The 23,346-nt window shown below is 45.7% G+C and overlaps 1 protein-coding gene across 1 annotated transcript in view; it reads left to right on the top strand.

Annotated features, from left to right (window-relative positions):
- Positions 1 to 23,346, top strand: part of NOC2L (NOC2 like nucleolar associated transcriptional repressor) — a 492,322-nt gene that overhangs the window by 99,058 nt on the left and 369,918 nt on the right. Inside the window, exon 10 of the mRNA XM_078642345.1 lies at positions 17,767 to 17,955. Coding sequence (XP_078498471.1) covers positions 17,767 to 17,955 — 189 coding nt within the window. The remainder of the gene's footprint in view (positions 1 to 17,766; positions 17,956 to 23,346) is intronic.

The raw sequence follows: 23,346 nt of genomic DNA, 5'->3' as shown, positions 1-23,346 counted from the left end.
CATAAATATATTAAGCACAAAAAAATCTAGCAGTTCATTTGGGAACATACTGGTCACAGTAACCGTATCCACCATTATGTCTTACACTATGGTCAAACTAAGAGTACCACTGTCCTTAAATGTTTTCTATGCACGTGTGGGTAGCCCTGTGCTAGATATATTACTTTTGCCTTAACAGCACACCTATCCATTCCATTTAGCGATCGACTCATTGGTGGGTCTGTAAAAGATAGCCAATGTTTGGCTACATTGCATTTTAGTAAAAGGAAATCCAAACCAATCAGTATCGTAGCATATTTCGGAAGTTTTTCTTCAATGAGCTCCAGTAGAACTAATTTCTTTGGCGACAATGTAACTGGGACTTTCAGTACTTCAGTCCGTGTCATAGTTATCCTCGACCAATATTTCCAGATTATTGTTCAAGTCCAGATCAAGTGATAGGAGATTTCCATTTCATTATTTTCATGTGTGGTTATTTGGGGTGCGTGATCGCACCAGGTACCAGAGGGCATTTGAGTGTATATTAATTGTGGTGCACATGCATAAACTGTATGAGAGGTTGTGTGGTTGGGATCACTAGTATGTGGGAAGGCATTTGCATGTCCCGCCAGTCCTTTCTAATGCAGTGGGACGACATACATTTCCAATGTCTCCTTTGCTATAGCCCGAAGTTCATGTTTATTGTTAACTAGAAAGTTGTATATTTGTGATATCTATCTTAACCAGCGTGTTCAATGTTATCTTCCCTTCTAAAGGGTTATACTCGGGACATCTATTTTTGATTGTGTAGAGCGGGTCTCATTTGGAAAATCTAATGGGTTTCATTTAGTTCATAGGTTTCTGCTAAAGTATAAAAGGATTTGATACAATCCTTCTTCCAAATGACTGGTGATACCTATATTACCCCAATCTAAAAATCCCTTTAACCTAGTGACTTGTTTAAGCCAAGTCCTGAACCAGAGTGGGGTCTCCACCGCTACCCGTTTGTTCCATCCCATCCACTTTATTGTCTTATTCACCCCAGTACCTGTAAACATGTTGTGGCATCCTTTATGGGACTCTGGGAAGTGGTCCACATTGGAATGCATTGTAGTGAAAGCCTGTTTTTGAGGATTAACAAAAGAAACTCATTTGAAGAGGTATAACATATCTTGGTCACAATGTGTATCATTTGTAGATGGTGCCAAATTAATTTCAAGAATTATGGTGTGCTTGAAGGTGATTTCTTGCTGTGAAAAATGCTGATCATCTGCGAGGATTTGAATAACCATTTTTGAGTGAAAATAGGTTTCTATCATGATTATCTCAGAGGTTATAGAAGGTGCTCCTGAAGCTAGAATGAGAACATGTTTTCTAGAAGTTCACACTATATTGCTCAGCCAACCAGGTGAGGACAAAGTATGATATTTTGAGTAAAACATGTACTTTCATCAGCAGCAGCATACCAGTTGACTCCTTTTTGTTCTAGTGCTGCTTCACCACAGTATTGTAATGAACAACTAGAACTCTAACATTTTGTATTAATTACAAAACTGACATACTTGAAGCCTCTTGATGGAATCAAACTGTAAAATTGAAAGCATTTCTTACAGAGGATACTGCAGTAAATGAAGACATGGGGGGTTCTTTTCTATTTATTTATTTGAAAGTTTTATATAGCGCGGACAAGATCTTTGCAGATATCAGAGCGCTTTACAAAGAAGGGGTACATGAGGGAGCATAGTCAAACAGATAAGTCAGTAAAGCTAACAGTACAAATAGGTGGGGGCAAAGCCAATCATGTAAATCAATAATACAAGAAATATAACTAAGCAACGGGGTCAAACAAGTAGTGCAGAGTCTTTAAAGATTCCGAAATAATAGTTCAGGTGTATTTAGCCATAAGGATAGCTTTTACTTCTGTCTTAAAGAGTGTAGTGGAAGAGATGAGCCTGGTTTCGGGAGGGAGTGAGTTCCAGATCCTGGGTGCCATTCCTGAGAAGGAGTGTTTATAGGTTTTTTTCCTTCCGGAATCTTCGAGGTTTCAGCAGAAGATTGTTTGTGCCTCTAGTGTTTCTAGCGCCGCCAGAGATTATTAGCTTCTGAGTGAGGTAGCCGGGTGAGTTCAGGTGTACCGCTTAGTGTGTCATGCAGGCGATTTTCAGATGTATTCTGGCTTCAAAAAGGCAGCCAGTTCAGGGATTTCAAGTCAGGGGAGATGTGAGAGTGCTTTTTTGACCCAGTGATGAGTCTCGCTGCAGCGTTTAGAGAAGCTCTTAGGGGTGCGGTAGTAGTTAGGGGGAGTCCGCAGAGGGCGATGCTGCCATATTCTATTCGAGGGATGACTAGTGCTTGTACTGCGGTTTGGAAGTCTTTGGCTGGGAGGAAGGGTTTAAGTTTCCTCAGGGTATTGATTTGGAAGTTCGCTCCCTTAGTTGCCTTGCTGATATGTTGCTGCATGTTGAGATTGGTGTCGAGTGTTATGCCTAAAGATTTTGCTGAGTCCACGATGGTGGGTTGGACATTGAGTGCGGTTAGGTGTTTAAGCCAAATCTGAGTGGTGGAGATCTTCGCTGGAGGTGAGATCAGAAGGAACTCTGTTTTCAGAGCATTGAGTTTGAGATGATTATCAGCAAGCCAGGATTGGGTGCTTCTGATCGTTGAGTTCAGGAGCAAAATGTCTTTGGGGGATTGTAATTTGAGATAAAGTTGTGTGTCAATGGCTTACATGTGAAAGTGTACATTGGATGCTTGTAGGAAGGTGGTGAGAGGTTCCATAACTAAGTTGAACAGAGTCGGGGATAGGGAGGATCCTTGGGGGACGCCTAGCGTTACAGGTATTGGCGATGACATCAGGTTGTTGCTATTGAATTTCTGCGACCTCTTGTGTAGAAAGGAAGTGAACCACTTGAGAACAGTTCCAGATAAACCCATTCTTGTGTTTAGTAGTTCGAGTAAATTCTCATGTTTAACGGTGTCGAATGCTGAAGAGAGATCAAGGAGGATGAGGAGGCAGGTGTCGTTTTGGTCTAGCATTTGAAGTGCGTCGTCAATTATGTGAGTCATAGCAGTTTCTGTACTGTGTCCTGCTCGGAAGCCTGATTGATGAGGATTGAGGAGATCAAACTGTTCAATGTGTTTAGTCAATTGTAATTGTGCGCATTTTTCCAGCAGTTTGGCGAGAGTGGGAATATTGGTAATGGGACGGTAATTGTTCAGATCAGAGGGGTCGGCTGTAGGTTTCTTTAGTAAAGGTGTGACTTGTCCAACTTTGAGGGAGTCAGGAATGGTTCCTTGTTGAAGTGAGCTGTTGATAATTTTAGTCCAGAGTGGGAGAAGCAAAGGGGTAAAGTCTTTTACAGCGTTAGCAGGAAGGGGATCCGTGAGGCGATTGGATGGTTTCAAGGTGCTGAGCAGTTTGCCAATTTCTTCTTCAGAGTAGGTGCCAAAGGTTGACCATGTAGCATTGTTTTTTGGATCAGTGGGTGCTATGCAGTGGGGTTTGGAGTAGAGGCTTGCGCCAATGAGGAGATCGCTCTTTATGTTGTCAGTTTTTTGGATAAAGAAAGCGGAGAAGTCTTCACAGGAGGGTGCTTCGCGTACAGTGCTGAGTGGTTGGGGTTGTTCCTTGGATTGTGTTCTGATTAGCTCAAACAGTTTTCTCGGACGTTTTTTTGCTTGGTCGAGCTGGAGGCTGAAGAAATCTGATTTTGAGCGTTTTATTTTCCTGAAATAGGCGTTTATCTTTTTCTTCAGAGTTTTTAGGTGCAGTGCAGAGGGAGCTGATCTCCAGGTGCGCTCTGCCATTCAGATGTCTCGTCTATCCTCATTGAGACTCCCGTCGTACCATGGATTGGAGATTTTAGTAGAGACTCTTTTTAGCTGCATCGGTGCCGCCTCATTAATTATTGAGGTCATAGCGTTGAGATAGTGGTCAGTCAGGGATTGAACGTCCGTAGCGCCGGTCGGTGGAAGTAGGAGATTGCAGCTGTTAGGAGGCAGAGAGCTTGGGTTGAGTTTTTTCAGGTCTCTTTCCAGGCTTTGGGCTTGGAGGATTGAACCTGGTTAAATTTAACTTTTTCGTTGATGAAGAATGTGACAATATGGTGATCTGACCAGTCACAGGGTTGGATGGACTCGAGTTGGATAGAGTCCTCTTTGGAGATAAGGTCGAGGATAGAGCCTTTCTCGTGGGTCGGGCTGTTGCATATTTGGGTGAGGTCAAGGGCATTGAGGAAATTTTTAAGACTATTTACCACCGCGTCATTGCGATCGTTTCAGTGGAGGTTGAAGTCGCCAAGGTATATTTGGGTGAGCTGCCGCCCGGAATTGGTTGAGATGATTTGTTGGGAAAAGGTGAGGTTGTCCCTGGGTGGGTGGTAAATGCTGTGAAGAGAGCATATCGGTTTGCCCTCACTAATAATGTCGAGGCAGATGTATTCACATGAAGTTGGGGATGGTAGGGAGGCGGAATTGACTTTCAGAACAGAGAGGTTGTTCCTGTAGATGCATGTGATTCCACCACCTATTTTGCTTGACCTGTCAAGTCTAATGATGTGGTAGTTGGGAGGAACCAGAATGTCCATTATAGGTGACGAGGATTCAGTTAGCCAGGTTTCAGTCAGGATGATTAGGTCAAAGTCCAGCGTTAAGAGGAGATCAGCGATGGCGGCGGAATGTTTCGAGGCCGATCTGCAGTTGAGGAGAGTGCATTTGAGACGGGGTGTGTTGAGGGTGGTAGAGGGTTCTAGAGAGAGTGGGACTTTTCTAAGGTTATAGGGGATGGAGATTCTGCTGTTTAGTGTGGGGGGTCTAAGGGGATTTGAGTGTATCGTGGGAATGGTGAGGTGTGTGGTGGATGTGTTATTTTGGGGGGCTGGGTCGTAGGAGCGGAGGAGGGTGAGTGTGTCGAGGTCCGAAGGACGGTTGCAGGGGCGACGAGGGCGGTTGTTGCGATTGCGAGCAGGGATTGAAGTCCAGTGTGGGGAGTGTTGAGTGAGAGAGTCAACCAGAAGGGTGGGGGACGTGTTGGGAGGGGAGGTGGAGGTGGGTGAGGGGTTGCAGGGGCGACGAGGGCGGTTGTTGCGATTGCGAGCAGGGATTGCCGTCCGGTGTGGGGAGTGTTGAGTGAGAGAGACAGCAGGAAGGGTAGGGGACATGTTGGGAGGGGAGGTGGAGGTGGGTGAGGGGTGTATGGGGTGTGTGGAGAGTAGTTCTTTGATTATGTGCATGTCTTCTTTGATCTGGATGAGGGTGGACATAATCTTGTCCAACGTGGGGTAGGTGTTGGAGGTGGGGGTGGAAACCAGAGGTGAATGACTGACCAGGGAATTAGCGTGCAGGTGGGGGAGTGGGCTGGTGTTCGTGCAGGGCTCCGTTGTGTTAGTGTACGGGATGGTGTTAGGGAGGAGAGAGGGTTTGGGCGGGAGGGGTGTGGATGAGGTAGGGAGGAGGTTGGTGGTATGAGTGAGGGCATTGGTGGTAGGCGGAGAGATCAAGGTGGAGGATGGGTATATGTTAGTGGTGGTGGGGGTGCAGGAATGGTAGTGGGGGCTGAGAGTGGGGGGGAAATGGGATTGAAGATGGTCCTGTTGTGTGGAGGGGGAGTTAAATTAAGAGAGGAGGTGAGTTCTGCGTAGTTAGTTAGAGGGTAGTGGGGACTGAGAATGGGGGGGGATAAAGGATGAGATTTGTCGTTGTGCGTGTCATTCTGGTGCTGAGCTAGGTTAGATGTGTTGTGGGTGGGAGCTGTGATGTCAGGGGTTAGAGGAGTGTTAATGTCAGCTGTGATGTCAGGGGTGAGAGGAGTGTTGATGGTATGCGTGGAGGTCCGAGGGTTGGTAGGGGGGGTGAGGGTGCGAGTGGTGTATGAGGGGGAGAGATCTGTGTCTGTGTTTGAGGCGTGTGTGGTAGCTACCTGGTGCTGAACTGGGATAGAAGGGTTGTGGGTGGGATCTGAGAAGTCAGGGGTGGTAGGTGTGTCTCTAAATGAGGAGTGTGTAGTAGCTACCTGGTGCTGAACTAGGTTAGAAGGGTTGTGGGTGGTGGGAGCTGGGATGTCAGGGGTGGTAGGACTGAAGGAAATATGAGTGTCAGTCCGCGGATTGGAGAGGTGCTCTTTGAACGTGGGTAACAGGTTGTCTAGTAGTTCCAGGTTCCTGTCTGTGGATTGAGATAGGACAATCCCGTTATTGTAGATGGTAATGGTGGCTCTGCCTGGGAAGAGTTGGGATGGTGTGATGGAGAGAGTTAGGCCGTGAGCGGATTTCCTGGTGGTGGAAACGGTGAGTAAGGTGAGGAACGCTTTTCTCCATTGAGCTCTGCGTGTGGTGTGGAAGATGATATCGGTGTTCAGGGATCCATTGACAGGTGAGAAGTAGGTGTCGGCAAAGGAGGTTTCAGGGTGGGACCTCAGGAAGTTGTGTTTAAAGCGTTTAGCGGCTTTCTTGGTGAGTGTGGATGGGTAGTTGATTTTATTTGTGTGCTTGCCGATGGGATCCATGTTGGGATAGCGGTTTAGGTGGGTATGGGAGGATGGACTATAGTGATACACATGTGCAAAAAACAAATGCAAACAGTAAGTTACATGGAACAAAAGTGACACTAGTGAGCAACCAACATAACCAAAAATATAAGAGGTAGCAATTGGTGCAATCCGGGAGTAAAAAGTGAAATGGGTGCAGCTTACAAAAATATATGAGGTAGCAATCAGTGCAATACAAGAATAAAAGTGAGATGAGTGCAGCTTATAAAAATGTACAGTATACAAGTAGAAGTATAATAATAATGATATACTGGAACAAAATACAGGTGCAAACAAAAAGCTACATGAGTCAATACAAGTAGAAGTATAATACTGCAATAAAAGGCAGACACTCGGTAGTTGAGATTAGTCAAAAGAGGCCAGATCTTAGGGTATGGTCATATAGTGAAAAAAACTAGTCCATGATGGCCGCCAAAGATAGAGAGAGACCAGTCATAATATCCAGTCATGGATATTATGATTTGTGCTCTTAAAAGCTAAAATCAAGTGTTACACTCCTGAGGCAAAACAGCCGGGAGATTGCTCGCTTTTTAAAAAAATTTGTTGTTCACTTAATCTGTGTTTTTAACTTCACTTACCCTGAAACTTGATCGCATTGCACAGCGGATTTAGCGCTGTTGGTGACCTGGCGCAGGAAGCTTCCCCTAGCGCTTCGCCTCGCCCGCAGGCCACGCCCCCTTCGGAGGCCACGCCCACCCCACATCATATAGGGACGCTGATCGCAAGCGCCGCCATTGTGGTGTTACACTCCTGAGGCAAAACAGCCGGGAGATTGCACGCTTTTTAAAAAAATTTGTTGTTCACTTAATCTGTGTTTTTAACTTCACTTACCCTGAAACTTGATCGCATTGCACAGCGGATTTAGCGCTGTTGGTGACCTGGCGCAGGAAGCTTCCCCCAGCGCTTCGCCTCGTCCGCAGGCCACGCCCCCTTTGGAGGCCACGCCCACTTCCCCATGTCTTCTCGGCTTCATATCATGTGCTTTCCTAGGAAGCGCAGCGGACGAGCGCAGCGGGCGCGACGTTTGCGCGCCGAAGGCGCGCCAAAGGAAAGCCCGTCTGCGCGCGACCGACCGGGACCAGGGGCCGGCCACTCTGCCTCACCCCTTCAATATTCCTCTGTGCAGTTGACCGGACTTCAAGGCCCCTGGCCTCTAGATGACTCGGTATTATCTCGAGTCACTAGGCTTGGCCTTTCCACTTCTCATGTTCTTTCCGACTCCCGGCCCTCATCTCTGCCTCCGCCGAGCGCCCCTACCTCATCTTTACCTACTAGTTCTTCTTGCGTGTCTGTCTCCGCAATGTATCTTAATACTAGATCGGCTGTGAAGCATCAGCACGAACTTTTGACGTTACTAGACTCGCACAAACCTGACCTCCTATTCCTTACCGAGACCTGGTATACTGACAGTTCCCTCCCTTCCTTATTGACGATGCTTCCCCCTTCTTATTACGCTCTTCGAGCTGATCGCCCTCCCGGAAAGCAAGGAGGGGGGGTTGCCCTGATTGCTCGGAAAGAAATCACGTTCCAACCTCTAGTTTCACTCGCCCTAGGCTCTTCAGACTGCCTAGTGGCCCGCTCACTTACCTTCACCCCCCCTCTTACCTGTGTTCTTATCTATCGTCCACCATCCCCCCCACAATCATTTCTTCCCAGTTTCCAAGACTTGTTGGCTACCTTGGCAGTTAACCATTCGTCCATTGTCGTTCTTGGGGACTTCAATTTCTGGCCCTCCGATCCCGCGGAGTGTACCGTCTCCAAGGAGTTCTCGGAGTCGCTCAACTCTTAATTTCACCTCCGCGGTTCAGGTTCCCACTCACAATCAGGGCCATACCCTCGACCAAATTTGGCACCGAGAGTGCCCAGTCTCCTCAGTTTCCATATCCCCTTGCACCTGGTCCGATCATTTCCTTATTTCATTTTCCCTTTCCTTCTTTTTTGTCCCCAAGCCCGCGCCAGTCAAAAATACTTGGGCGCGATCCTGGAATCGTGTTGATGTAGCTTCCTTAACTGCCTCACTCTCCGCGTCCAGTCCGGTCCTCGCAGGACTGTCATCCCTCGATCAAGCGGCAACCATCAATGAATGGTTGCGAACCGGCTGTGACCAAGTCGCCCCCCTAAAGCGCATATCATCTAAGCGCGCAAAGGATGCAAACCGTTGGTTTAATGACGACTTGAAGACGCAAAAACGTAATCTTCGTCGAGCGGAGCGCATCTGGCGGAGGGACTACTGCCCACACTCGAGAATTCACTATATCACTCTTGCGGCCCGTTATAAGAATTCCATTTTGGAAACTAAGAAGGCATATTTCTCTTCAAAAATTCAGTCTGCCGAAAATCAGCCCAGAGAAATTTTTTACATAGTTCAGGAGCTTGCATACTCGGACAGGTCCACGCTCAAACCCTCTCCCTCACAGCTTCTCTGTGACTCCCTCAATTCTTTTTTTCTGGACAAAATTAGCATTATCAGAACTAACATTCCCAGCCCGTCCCCCTCTTTTATCAATCCTCACTGCCCTCCTGCAACATCGCGCCTGGATGTTATTCCGCCTCTGACCAGGGACACTTTTCTTTCCCTCCTTCCCTTGGTTAAGTCTGGCTCCCCCTTGGACCCCTGTCCCGTTCACATCCTCAAACAGATCTACTCTTCCTGTCCCTTACCCCCCCTCACGTTTCTAAATAGTTCACTGTCCCAGGGCATTGTCACTCCCTCACTTAAATCAGAGGTGATCCTACCCATTCTAAAAAAATCCGGCGCTGATCCTTCGGTTTCAGCTAATTATCGCCCCATCTCACTCCTCCCCTTCTTGGCCAAGATACTGGAACGTCACGTAGTAAAAACTTTGAGCTCCTTTGTGGAAACGAACTGTGTATTGGCCCCCAGGCAGGCCGGCTTCCGACCCGCCCATTCCACGGAGTCCGTGGTGCTATCAGTCTTGGATAACCTCAGGGAAGGAATGGACACTAGTCAGCCCCAGGCCCTGGTCCTCCTCGATCTCTCCGCCGCCTTCGACACGGTGGATCATACCATCTTACTTTCCCGTGTCGGAGCGGCGGGCATCGGGGTTGCGGCCTTGGTCTGGCTGTCCTCCTTCCTGAGCGGTCGTTCCCAAGCTGTTCGATTGGGGGATTATTCTGCCGACTTCCGGTCAGTACAGTATGGGGTCCCTCAAGGATCCTCCCTTTCTCCATTGTTATTTAATTTATACATTGCCCCTCTTATTTTTGCTTTACAGCAGCGTGAGGTCTCCGTGTTCAACTATGCGGATGACCTCCAGCTCATTTTTTCATTATCATCTTCCCCTGCCTCAATATCTAATTTTCATTCAGTTATGACCTTCATTCAGGACTGGATGAACCACAACCACCTGATACTCAATCCCGATAAAACGCAACTGGTGTTGACAGGTGGTTACTCCAGTCCTTGGTCTCCTCTCTTTTGGCCCCCCTCCTTAGGTTCCCCGCCTACCCCCTCTCCCTCTGTTAAAACTCTTGGCTTCAAAATCAACGATCAACTTCCCTCCATTCCCAAGTCAGCACGGTGGTATCCTCAGCCTTTCTTTCCCTCCGAACCATTCGGAAAGTTTCCCGGTTCTTTTCCCCCTCCGCCCTCAAACTCATCCTCCTGGCGATGGTGACGTCCCGCTTGGACTATGGTAATGCCATTTATTGTGGCATGCCACAGTACCTCGTGAGGCGCCTCCAGATGGTTCAGAACCAGGCGGCCCGGCTAGTCTTTAACCTTCCCAAATTCCACCACGTCACTCCCCTTCTTAAATCTCTACACTGGCTCCCTGTACAGCAACGTGCACTGTTCAAATTGGGCTGTATCATGTTCAAAGTTCGGGCTGGGCTGGCCCCGGCCTTTTATCAGCTCAGCCATCCAGGATTACACCCCATCCAGAGAACTGCGCTCATCTACTCACCATCTTCTTGTGATCCCCCGTTATAAACGCAAAAAATGGGGTGGCTCCAAGTTCTCGACCTTGGGTCCTGCCTTTTGGAACTCTCTCCCGATTCACTTGCGATCCTGCCCCCAGTATTCCCTCTTCCGCAAAGCCCTTAAAACCCTTCTATTCACTCAGGCCTTCCCATCTTAATGCTCCCCGTCTCCCGCACCATTTCGTCCACTGGGTTTGTAGCACTGTTTAGCGCCATGAAACCGCTTGGTGTACGCGCGCTGTATAAATAATTTTAAATTCAAATTCAAGATACCTTTGCTATGAGTGCTCAAATATCTTACTCGTACAAGTCAGCAAAACATTCTGACATGCAGAGTGAAATGTACTTGTATCACCACCAGCAGTCTGTCTGAGGGTTGGGTGGAGAGCAGGGCTGTTTTTTTATAGGATTCATTTCTGCTTGATAGAGAAAATGGCACATAAGAATTACACAAAATTTGGCTTGAAGGTAGAGATGTACTCAAGGAAGTGATATTGCTTGGTTAAGTGTAAAATCTTTCAGTAGTTTTTGAGAAATTAGCATTTGAACACGCGCATGAGTTGACCATAATCTACTGGCGTTGGCTGTCGGTGGAAGTTTGGGTGCTGAGCCTGGAGGTCTGTACCTGCAACTAACCCTGCTGTGTACTTCCTAAGGCTGGCCACAAATGGAGGGTTAGGCGCAGGGCTTACCCCCATGCCGGGCCTAGGGCCAGCTGCTGCTGTGCACAACTGAAGGCTATGCACACCTGGGGTTGGCCATCCATTGAGGGTTGGAAGTAAGACGTGGGTGGGATCAAAGTCTTGTGCCATGTGTCAATCTCTCACTGCGCACAGTCAAAGGCTGTGTTCTGCATGTGGGTTGTACTTAGGGCCTGGCTTCAAGCTGAAGGCTACGCGTTGCAGGTGTTGGCAGCCCATAGGAAGGTAGTCTGCATCTGTTGTGGGAAGTGGTTATACCTTTTAATAATGTTGCACAAATCAAGGTTCTGGGGGGTGCACCCATCCTTTAGTAATGATGCACCTTTCAGTTTAATGCCCACATTGATGTAAGGGTTGCTGGTCTAGATCGGGCTAAGACTCCAGACACCTGAAACTTGACTAGCATGAGTAATATTCCAGGTGTGTTTCAATAAATAAAACTCTACTCTGGGACCACTTCCTTAAATGTTATTTTTGTGAGTAACTGAAAAGAGCAAGATCTGCTTTTCAAACTCAATACCTGCTCGCTCCTTCTCTCTCAGGTCATCCCCTCTCAATTCCTGACTCCCCTTCAAAGAGCTTTTCTGTCAGCTTCAAAAGCGTACAGCGTTCTAAGAATGGCATCTCTAGCGACACCGCGTTCCCGAGTCCACACATCTCAATTACACAGGCAGAAACCAGAACATTTTTTTATACTGTGGCACAATGCATAGGTGTGAATGCTGAGAAAATAACGATATTAAGTTATTTCATGATGTACAGTTTAAGATTAATTGCTTTTCCCGCTGCCAGGTGCCTTTCTTGCATATACCACTTAGCGCTAGTGCCTTCTGGCACTGCAGATCTTCCATAGGCTGTTGAAAATAATTCCACATCTTTGGCTGAGAGCTGCCACATTGGTACCAATCTGGAGCATAACCTTTGCAGTGCTCCTTAGGACATCTGGGAACTCTTTCTAGCCACCAGCTGACATTACTTTTTTTTTCTTTCTCAAAACAGATTTTATTTGTGCCGACAACCACGTATGGGCTATTCGGCCAAGGTCACTGGTGCATACAACATCGTATACAAATACAGCTGTAGTGTCAACATCAATACTTTCAAAAACAACAACAACAAAAAGAAAGGAAAGAAAAAATAACATAACGTTCCGTAATACAACATAGTGTTCTATGTCCTCTCTAGACATTACTTTCTTTATTGTCTATTTAATTAACTGAGAATCATTGGGTTCTCTGTGGAAGTATATTTTTTCAAGTTGCTGTGGCTTAGATTTCTTTATTACTTTTCTTTCTATTTCTGCAGCCATTTGGACTTTAGTAATAAAAATACCTGTGCCTAGGAACGTGCACCCATCCCTGCTCTTCCCTTGAATTAAAAAAAATGTGCATTTTGGTTTTCCTATCACACTTCAACACTTACTAAATGTTATTTTCCTTATTTTACCTAATGGAAAATAGGTACTTTAAAAATCTTGCTTACTGGGAACAGCCAGAGAGTTCTTGTTATAACATGTGAATATGGTGTCTAGCTCTGTACCAGGTGTTTGGCAGTTAGGAAGGCTTTACGACATTTAATCTAAAAGTTGTATGACAATTGGTGAGATCAAGGTGTGTTGAAGACTTCAACAGATCTGCTTACTCCCTTGCTTTATTCTTTGTACGAAATTGAGGTGGAGTATATTGTTTACGTGGTGTCCGCCTACCACGAGGACCACCAACCTACATGAGGATGATTTTGCCCCAGTCAGAGCAAGAAAGCAATCGTGTTCAGACACGTTGGACTGTGTAAAAAAAAAGAATAGAGATGATGGTTGACTGGTAGGCCATGTGCTCTAAGATCTCTTAGTCACATATGATAGTGTCACCAAAGTAGTCATGTTAGCTGGCTGAAACCCTTTCGACGGACCTGCCCACACTGGACTAGTCTAGCTGTTAAGTGGTCATAGTCCAACTGTCTTCTCCCTCCCATTCTGCACTGTTAAGCAGGCCATCACATGCTGTGTTCCTGAGGGCTTGGTGCCTGGGAAAACAGATTTGCTGTTTTGGGTTCACCATGTTTTTGTACGCTGATTTAAAAAAAGAAAAAATTAAAACTCTTTATTTCAGACTGCACAGTATGCTACGTATCACATCACGTTCACACAGTATATAATACAGCCATTTTTAGGTCGCGCCTGCGATGCAGGGGCGAAAGCCCCTGCTGTCGCAAAGCGATCTATTGTAATCATTTTAGTCCTTTTCCCGTTCAAGGACTAGGCAGAGACAACAGACTGTCACGCGCACGCAGCCGGCCGGAATCGGATCAGGTCACGCGCTCCGATCCCGGCCGGCTGTTCACAACACAGGCACACACGCAGGCACAGGCAGGCACACAGGCAGGCACACACGCAGGCACAGGCAGGCACACACGCAGGCACACACAACACACACACACACAGACAGACGCACGCACACACATTCCCCCCCTCCCCCTGCGCTCCGATCCCGGCCGGCTGTTCACAACACATGCACACGCAGGCACACACGCAGGCACAGGCAGGCACACAGGCAGGCACACACGCAGGCACAGGCAGGCACACACGCAGGCACACACAGACTCCAAGACACATACACACACGCATACACACACGCACGCATACACACAGACTCCAAGACACATACACACACGCTCACACACATACAGAGCCCCCCGCCGCCCCACGCACACACACATGCCCCCCGCCCTCGCAGCTCAGCAAAGGCCCCCACTCACCGGTACTCGTCTCCAGGCGAGGGCTCGTTGCAGGCGGCGGCGGTCTCTTCCTTCTGTGCGTGCGAGGCTCTCTCGCCTCACGGGAGCCCGCCCGGGCTTCCGGTGTGTCTTCACGTCCTGCCACCGGCCTGCCTGACTTCCGCCCGGGATTGTAAACCTTGTAATATACATGAGGGTGTTCGTTCCCAACGACCGCCGGTGGAAATGATGCTTTAACAGAAGCAAATCTGCATTTATGTGGATACCGACAATCTTCTGAGTTTGTGAGTCTTCTCCTGTTTTTCAGTGTGCCCCACCCAGCAGTAACACTGTTATTATTGCAGCATTCAGAAGTTCAATTCCTAAATGTAAAAGTTACGTTCTCGGAGTTGCTGTTTGCGCACCTGCGTTACACTTCGCTGCATAAAATGCTTTGTGAATCAACGCCGGTACCTCTCTAGTTTGAAAGATCTGCCGACAGGGGTTGATAGTCCTGCATTGGATGGGTGCTTACACGGGCCAGAAGGATTCTGGGAAATGTGCTGAGTGCCTTCGATGAAGGGTGCAAGTTGTCATCCTTCCTGAAATGTTGTTTGGACCGGGCTGCGCAGCACCATTACGATGTTTAGGCAAGGCATCTAAAAAAACACGTGACGTCATCGATGTGCGATGTGTGTTTTATTTTTTCTTACGAAGGGGGTAAACAGAAGTACAAAGCTGTCATAACTTTTAAACTAGAAAGGCCATTTACCACCCGTAAGACTCATGCAATATGATAAGCCAATAGAATATTTGATACACAGAAAGATCTTTAGGGTAAGTGAAATTCGTTTTTGGCTTTCATTATACGAGTTAATTTCTTTTTTGCATATTATCTAGCTGAACCCAAAACAATAGTCACTCACCCGAAAGAAGACTTTTCGACAAATGTGCACTAGATAGAGTGTAGAGGTATTTATGCACTGAAAAACAAATTCATTATAACGCGGAAAATAAATATGATTGGTCTGATGATTCACAGACATGGCGTGTGTTGGTTGGTGTTGCCATGGTGAGAAGCCTTTATGGGATTATCATATGTAAATGCACATTACCATTGCATACACGTATGTCAAAGAGATCAAAGCACCAACATGTAATTTTTCAGAACACAGACCCAGCGTTCTGACAGAATAGCAATAAATATTCACTCTAAATCACCCCAACAGTAGGGCTCCTGAGAAGAAAAAAGGCAGAAGAAAAACTGCCTTCTGCCGGTACATTATCTGCCAGCTCACAGAGCCATGCTTCTTGTATGTGGAGAAGTGTGGCTCAAATGGTTAGAGTCTGAAGATGAGTGCGCTACGTGGGTACGTAAGCGCATCCCTGTATGATAGGCACACTTGTAAATGTTCAGGAAGGCCTGACTCAAATATGGGTTCAATCGAAAATAGTTCAAGAAGATGGGTTCAAAGTTTCATCATCGTTTGTATTTAGTGGATTCACAAAAGTGTACAGTCAAGCGTTACATCACGCTGTGTTCATTATGAATCAACAGTAGTTCAACAAATGCTCCAATGCATTTCGGACTGGAGTAGTCCTTTATCAAGGAGCGCTTTTAAATAATTCGGCTCGGAAATTAAAATATTCGAAGCCTCTCACTTTAACAAGATGTTGCCTAAAGGGCTCTTAAGATGAGCAAAAAAACTGAGGTTACAAATGTGTAGAAATGTCTGGGTGGTATGTATAGGAATGACAGCAGTCTTTGAAGTGCAGACTGCACGCTTATTAACGCATTTAAAGGTGGTGTCTGTCAATCAATGAACAATGGAAAGCCTACTTCCTTCTTTGCTCAAACAACGTCGAACCTTCTTAACTCTGTGTCTAAATAAAGGGAGATTTAAGAACCGAGAAAGACTTTTTCAGGGAACATGAAATGTCTTCAATAACACATCACACTTATTTACCACTGGAGTAAAAAATGGAACTGGCTATTGGCAGGTAAGTTAAAACATCCACAAGTGTGTAAAAAATAATTTCTTCTGCTTTTAAGCTCAAAGCGGTTATTCGTTGCTTAGTTACCAAATGTGCTTTATTTTGGAAAAGACGAAGGTCCTTCCCCGCAAGTCACAGAGGGCAATCTAAAATGTGTAGGTGCAGCAGAATATAAAGTGGACATAAAATGTGTTTCTTGAGAGTTGTCCCTGATATGAGCAATTAAAAGGCGTCTGACATTGATTCAGCTTGCTATAATTTTACAATTATTTCAGTAATGTAATGTTTCATCTAGCTTTACCCTATAAAAACCTCTAAGGTACCCTTTACAAATTGTGCTGATAGTCCTCAGAGAAGAAAAGAGACCGCAGTTCAAAACCCAACCAGCAGAAGAGAGACCGCAATAGAGGCTGCCACTGCAGCCATGCACAACCGTAGGATGGTGCTTGCATTGCTGCAGCTCATTTGTTGCATTCCTCCCAAGGCATGTTATTTACAAAAGTTTAAGCTATTGCCATTATAAATTACAATAACTGTTATTTAAGTATTAATTATTTAAAAAAAATAAAAGCCATTGTTATTTGTAATAGCAATACATCTAAGTCACGTAAATACAAAACATGTTGCATTACAAATGCTATAGGTGTCACATTTGTGAAAGTTATAACTATTGGCATTGTAATTGACAAAGCTATTAATTTCGCTATTTTCAAAACCAACACACAAATAAAAAATGTGTCATTTACAAGACAAATAGCTCAAACTTTCCTAATGCGAGACCTATTGCATTGCAAATGCTTTTTTTCTATGAGCTATTGGCATTTTGAAATGGCTATGCCTTTTATTTTGGTTTTAAAAATGTAAGTAAAAGGCATAGCCAATAGGTCTGGCTAAACACTTATAAGGTCCCATAGGCGAGACCTATTGGCTATGCCAATGCTTGTTTAACTTTCTTTTCTCCCCAACTTAACTCCGTCGGTTTTTGTACGCTGATAACTCCCAGTTGGGACCTAGATGTGGTCAGCAGTCACAAGACGATACCGGTCAGTTAAAGACCTATTTCACAGCAACCCACAGGTAGATGATCTGCAATTTCTGAAAACTGCACAGGTCAAAATAAAGGTTGTGATCTTATGGATGGTTCCCTCCGCCAGGGCTCTGCTTCTTTGGCTGGTGTCATGGGCCTTGTTCTAGACCCAGTACAATCAGGCCAAAATTTGGTGCGGCTTTGAAGTATAATTTGAGCATGTGCGCTTAAGTCCAGAAAGTTCAGTCGTTCTACTTGTTGAGTTTGTGAATTCACTAAAATGTCACTCAAGGGGAGATATGCAATCACAGGTTGTTGGTCCTTTAGTCTGTCTTGCCTCAGTTAAGGCAGTGTGGTCTTCCTTTGATTGTTCGAGACCCACATCAGGAAACTATGGCTTTTCTACGTGTTCCTTTGGTCAACAGAGCCTGCTGTTGCGGACAATACTTTTGGCTTCTGGGGCCAAAGATGTAGAAAGATCTGCTTTTGCAGATAATTTTGATTTTCCCTAACTTTTCTCATTTTAAGAAAGCTCTAAAAATGTTTTGATTTTCTTACGTTTCTTGCTAATATAGTCTTTTTTCTTTTATCTTTTGTCCTCTTTATTTTATTCGTGCAAAGACACCGTTTTTGGTGAAGGAAACACTTTTACAAGCAGAAAAAAAGAAAATCCTTTTATATTGCTGCTTGCATTTTAAAGTTACATTTCTTGTGTTTGGAGATGGTTGTTTATTTATTGGGTGACATTTTATAAAGAGTTTTTCATTTGAACTAAATTGTGTGGTCAGAGTTATAGCATCTATACCCCACCCTTGTGATGTTTCTACTGGTTCCCTTTCCTGAGACTTCTTGTCTTTCTTTTATAGAAAATGTACATTTCCTATGTGAAGAACTCAAAGTTCACCTCCCCCAATGTTCTACCGATGATCAACTTCATGCAGCGCAGTCTGACTGAGATGTACACTCTCGACACACAAGTGTCATACCAGCATGCTTTCATCTATATCCGCCAGCTCGCTATCCATCTGCGCAGTGCCATGACTGTCAAAAAGAAGGTAAGCTGGGATTAGTTGCTAACTTAACTAACATTCAAGTGTGTTGCAAGTCTGAGGCAGAGGCAGACTAATTTGTAGTACATGCGTTTGATTGCATATTGGGCATTGCCATACAAGTAGTTTTGTCCCAGTCCTGTCTGCCGTTCAAAGGCATTGGGCTGCCAAGGAAGTAAGATTGATCCTACTCTTGGGCAGGTCTCTATATCCTTTCTAAAGTTGCCGAATTGTCTCTTCATGCTTCAAGTCTGCTGGCCCCAAACAGTTTGATGTGTCTATATGATATATTTATGTATATATATGTATTTCTATGGAGCAAACCTAGCCATCTCTATTTGTTTTTGAAAAAGTAGCCATGTCCCGGTGAAGCAAATTGTGCCCATCATTTTTGCCAACTTGTTATGCTGATAAGTAATTCTTTGCGCTTTTCTCCTGGAATTATACAATGTGCCTTTTGTAAGATCCATTAGTTACCGATTACTTGGCCTTTTGGTACTGTTGTGTTATCAGTTGGAATTCTGTTCTTCTGTCAGTGTCTTTACCTTTAGCTTCTACCAGACTCTTGGGGGGGGGGGGTGTTGTTCATTAAAATAGTGGTAGGTCAGACTGCCAACCGCTATCGCGACGGTCAGGAAACCCCCGACAAGCAGTCTGCGGTCTGACCGCCGCATTAGGTTGCGACCACTTGGCTGGCGGTCAGAATGTGCTCCTTTTTCACTGCAGATTTTGCAGGAAAAGGGCTGCAGCACAAGCCGCCGTTTAAAGCAGCACTTCCTGCACATCCATGCACCGTGTGCCTTGCACAATGTGGTGCATTCACACGGTACATGGATGTGTATGGGGGGACAACATGTGCCCCTTGGGCCACTTTACAGTGGCTTTTGATGGACGGGGGACCTCTTTGAGGCCCCCAAAATCAATTTCTGCCAGCTTTTTCGCAGCGATCTTTCTGACATGAAAAGGCTATCGGAAAGGGATATTGTAATCCCTTCATTCAGAATTACGATCCCATCCGCCCCCCCATATCTTGTCAGAGGCGGCAGTATCCTCTGCCCCCACACACCCCCACCCGCCTTCCAGCCTTTGTGGGTCTGACCACCGGTATTGTAATCCAGCAGTCAGACCGAGGGGCTGTGGGGGGCGGACCACCACTGACGGTTGTTAATGTCGATCCGCCCTGCCATCATAATCAGGTCATCAGTGTGTATTCCCTGTTGTGTGGTAGGTAGTTTCTGGTATTTAGAAATGTTACGGCATCTTGTGATTTTTCACTGAATACAGATTTGTTGATACACTGTCCTCTTAATTTGGTGTCCACGTTTCCAGAAAGAGATAGCTTATTAAAGTTAGTGCGCTTTAAGTGGTATGAAGGCGGCAGGTGTAGTCTTTAGTTTGTCCCCAACATTTTTTAATATATATTTTTCTATAGTTACGTATAGCGCTAGCTAGACCTGATGGTATCAGAGTGCTTTACAACAGTAAACATTCACATCAGTCTATAAAGCATCTGAGTCCTTGATTACGTGTACAAGAGGTATATGTATATTATTACAGAGTTGCAGTAGTGACTGTAATTATGGTTCAACCGTCCTTTCCATTGAAAGTTTATTTTTTGATTGCGATTGCTAATCATTTTGGGTCTGTTTGAGGTTTCTGCACAAATGTTTGCACACCTTTAGTGAAAGTAGATTAAATTCGGCAAGCTAAGCTTCCTACAAATCTGATTAGATGTGAAGTTTCATTTCCCACTCAAGCTTTTACAGGATATTTTGCTGGCAACGGTTTTACACTAAACTTGGCACAAAAATAAAACTTCACTCAAAGTGTCTTTTTATTAATTTGCAGTACATCCTTTGCAGAGTTTTTGAGATATTACTGTTTGAAAAATGTGGTGAGGGGCTATCGCAGAGTTAAAAAAAAAAAAAAGCGATATCTGAGCTGTTTAAACATGCTAGGTGCCAATTCGGGAGTCCTGTCAATTGCATTTAAATTTTTTAAGAATGTGATTGACTTTTTCCCCATCTTGGGTTGATTTTTTTTTTTTTCTCATCTTGATATTGATGTAATTGGCAAAATGACTGGACATGATGAAAGTTTTTTGGCACCAGAGGGTATTAAATAAGACCCTAGAGGCTTGGGAAAAACTGTGAGAAAGAGGCTTAACGTAGATGTAGAGCCCTCATTTTGTATTCAGCAACAGTAACCATTTTACTAAATTTGTAAAGTTTGGAATTTGCAAAGTGTGCGTGTGTGTGTTTGTGTGTCTGTCTGGACGTCTGTCTGTCTGGACGTCTGTCTGTCTGGACGTCTGTCTGTCTGGACGTCTGTCTGTCTGGACGTCTGTCTGTCTGGACGTCTGTCTGTCTGGACGTCTGTCTGTCTGGACGTCTGTCTGGACGTCTGGATTCTCTGTCTTGACGTCTGTCTGTCTGGATGTCTGTCTGTCTGGACGTATGTCTGTCTGTCTGTCTGTCTGTCTGGACGTCTGTCTGTCTGTCTGTCTGTCTGTCTGGACGTCTGTCTGTCTGGACGTCTGTCTGTCTAGACATCTGTCTAGACGTCTGTCTAGACGTCTGTCTAGACGTCTGTCTAGACTGTCTGTCTAGACTGTCTGTCTAGACGTCTGTCTGGACGTCTGTCTGTCTAGGCATCTGTCTGGACGTCTGTCTGGATGTCTGTCTGTCTAGGCGTCTGTCTGGACGTCTGTCTGTCTAGGCGTCTGTCTGGACGTCTGTCTGTCTAGGCGTCTGTCTGGACGTCTGTCTGTCTAGGCGTCTGTCTGGACGTCTGTCTGTCTGTCTAGGCGTCTGTCTAGGCGTCTGTCTGGACGTCTGTCTGGACGTCTGTCTGGACGTCTGGATGTCTATCTAGGCGTCTGTCTGGACGTCTGGATGTCTGGATGTCTATCTAGGCGTCTGTCTGGACGTCTGTCTGGATGTCCGTCCAATACATTTTGAAATTACAACGGATGTACCGTTTCCTTCATTTGTTTTAGTATTTAGAGCTAAACTTGGAATGGAACACAAGCAATTCGAGCTTAACCTAAATGTAAATATACTTTCAAAAGAACGTCGGATTAATTGATGTGCAGAAAAAGTATCTGTTTCCCAAGTGACTTCTAACGAGGGTGACTGAGTAATTATACTTTTTACGTATCAATGATACTTTAGAAGTCATATGTACAATGCTGAGTGAGTTAAAGCTTGCTTGGATGTGGTAAATTGCCTGTTTTAGATCGAATAGTTGTCTTACCTATCGGTATAGTTTTGCAGCTTGAAGATCTTTCTGGATTCACTATGCTGTGCATTATTCCGCGGTCTTGTGGTTGGGTCCGGAATCGTAGTCTTTTTTTTTTTTTTTTTTTCCTTCCCATAGCCCAGGTGGGCGTCGGCGTCCCACCTCTCTGGGTGTATTTCCGGTGACGTCGGCATGCTTCCTGCGGAAGCTCCCACTCTTGGGCGCCATCTTCGGATTCTTTTTTCCGTGTTTGTTCTGTTTCCGAAGTTATGGCAATGTTCCATTAAGTAATTTTCCGCTTTTAACCTTTAAGGTGTTTTGTTTTAGTATTTGTCTCTGTTTTAACCACCTTTTCTCTCTCCAACCTCATCTTTCTGGCTGAGGTGGGAGGGTTCGCTAGTGAATCCAGAAAGATCTTCAAGCTGCAAAACTATACCGACAGGTAAGAAAACTATTCGTTTTGCAGCGTGAATCTTTCTGGATTCACTATGCTGTGCATAGACTTTGTAGCGGTTTCTTATTTCTGTGGCGGCTGGGTGGAAGATGAGCGTTGGTTATTGAATATGTGTTGAAGCACCTTTTGTCCGACTTGTGCTTCCCTGTTCATCTGTATATCCACGCAGTAGTGCTTCGTGAACGTGTGCCCCGAAGCCCATGTTGCCGCCAGGCATATGTCTTGTATGGGTGTGTTAGCCAGGAAGGCTATTGTAGCACCCTTTTTCCTAGTGGAGTGGGCACGTGTCCCCTCTGCTAGTTCTTGTCCTGCTCGCTTGTGGCAGAACTGTATTGTTTGTGCGATCCATCGTGCAATGGTCTCTTTGGTAACTGCTTTTCCCATGAAACTGTTGGCGAATGACACAAAGCACTGTTTTGTTTTCCTGTGTCCCTTCGTTCTCTCAATGTAGTGCATGACTGCCCTTCTGGCGTCCAGGGTGTGCAGAGCTCGCTCTGCGCTAGTGGCTGGTTTTTGGAAAAAACTCGGTATCTGTATAGACTGGTTCATGTGGAACTTGGACACCGCCTTTGGCATGAAGTGTGGGTCAGTTCTCATCACAACCCTATCATTGTGTATTTGTATGTAGGGTTCTTGTAGTGTTAGTGCCTGAAGTTCGCTTACTCTGCGTAAGGACGTTATTGCAACCAGGAAAGCTGTTTTTATTGTTAGCATCTCTAGGGAGGCTTTGTGAAGTGGTTCAAAAGGCTCTTTCATGAGTTCCGTTAGGACTATGTTCAAGTTCCATGCAGGTGGCGGCACCCGTTTTGGTGGTGCGATCCTCTTTGCTCCTTCCAGGAATCTTTTCACCACTTGTGATGTGAAGAAACTCTTGCACGTTTCTCCTCTTGTGTAAGCGACTATCGCTGCCAAGTGAACTCTTAACGAGGATGAACTAAGGTTCCTCTCTAGCAGGTGCGTGAGGTACTTTAGCACTGTGGAGTCCTTCTTCATTTTATTGTGAACCTTTTCTCTTCTGCACCACATTGTGAATCTTTTCCACTTCGCAACATAGCACTTCCAAGTGCTGGGTTTTCGTGCCTCCCGAAGAACCCTCAGGGTGCTTTCTGGTAGTTTTAAATGTGCAAACTCTATGTCCTCAGGAGCCACGCCACCAGGCTCAGGCTCTCTGGTTCTGGGTGCAGCACTTCTCCGTTCTGCATGGAGAGCAGGTCTTTTCTTTTGCCGAATCTGTGGGGTGCACACTGTGTCATCTCCATGATCTGCGAGTACCATGTCTGTCTGGCCCACTGCGGTGCGACCAGTATCAGGGTCATGTTGCTCGTTCTGCATTTGCTGAGCATTCTGTGCATCAGTGGTATCGGGGGGGGGAAAGCGTAAGCAAATGTTCTGGACCAGTCTATCCATAGGGCATTCCCCAGGGATCCCTCCTCGGGCTGTCTGGATGCGAAGTTTTGGCATTTTGCATTCTGGCAGGTGGCAAAAAGGTCCGCCGATGGTGTTCCCCATCTGTCGAACAGCCACCTTGTCTCTTGTGCATTGAGCTCCCACTCGTGGGATGCCGATGTCTGTCTGCTGAGCCAATCTGCTTGTACGTTGTCCTTCCCTGGTAGGTGTATAGCTAGCAGGTCTATCTTGAGTGGGATGGCCCATCTCCATATCTCCTGTGCTAGCTTTGAAAGCATGGCTGACTGTGTCCCACC

The sequence above is a fragment of the Lissotriton helveticus genome, chromosome 5_1, assembly GCF_964261635.1.
Source record: "Lissotriton helveticus chromosome 5_1, aLisHel1.1, whole genome shotgun sequence".
NCBI classification, from domain to species: domain Eukaryota; kingdom Metazoa; phylum Chordata; class Amphibia; order Caudata; family Salamandridae; genus Lissotriton; species Lissotriton helveticus.
This window is presented reverse-complemented; position numbering and strand designations above follow the sequence as displayed.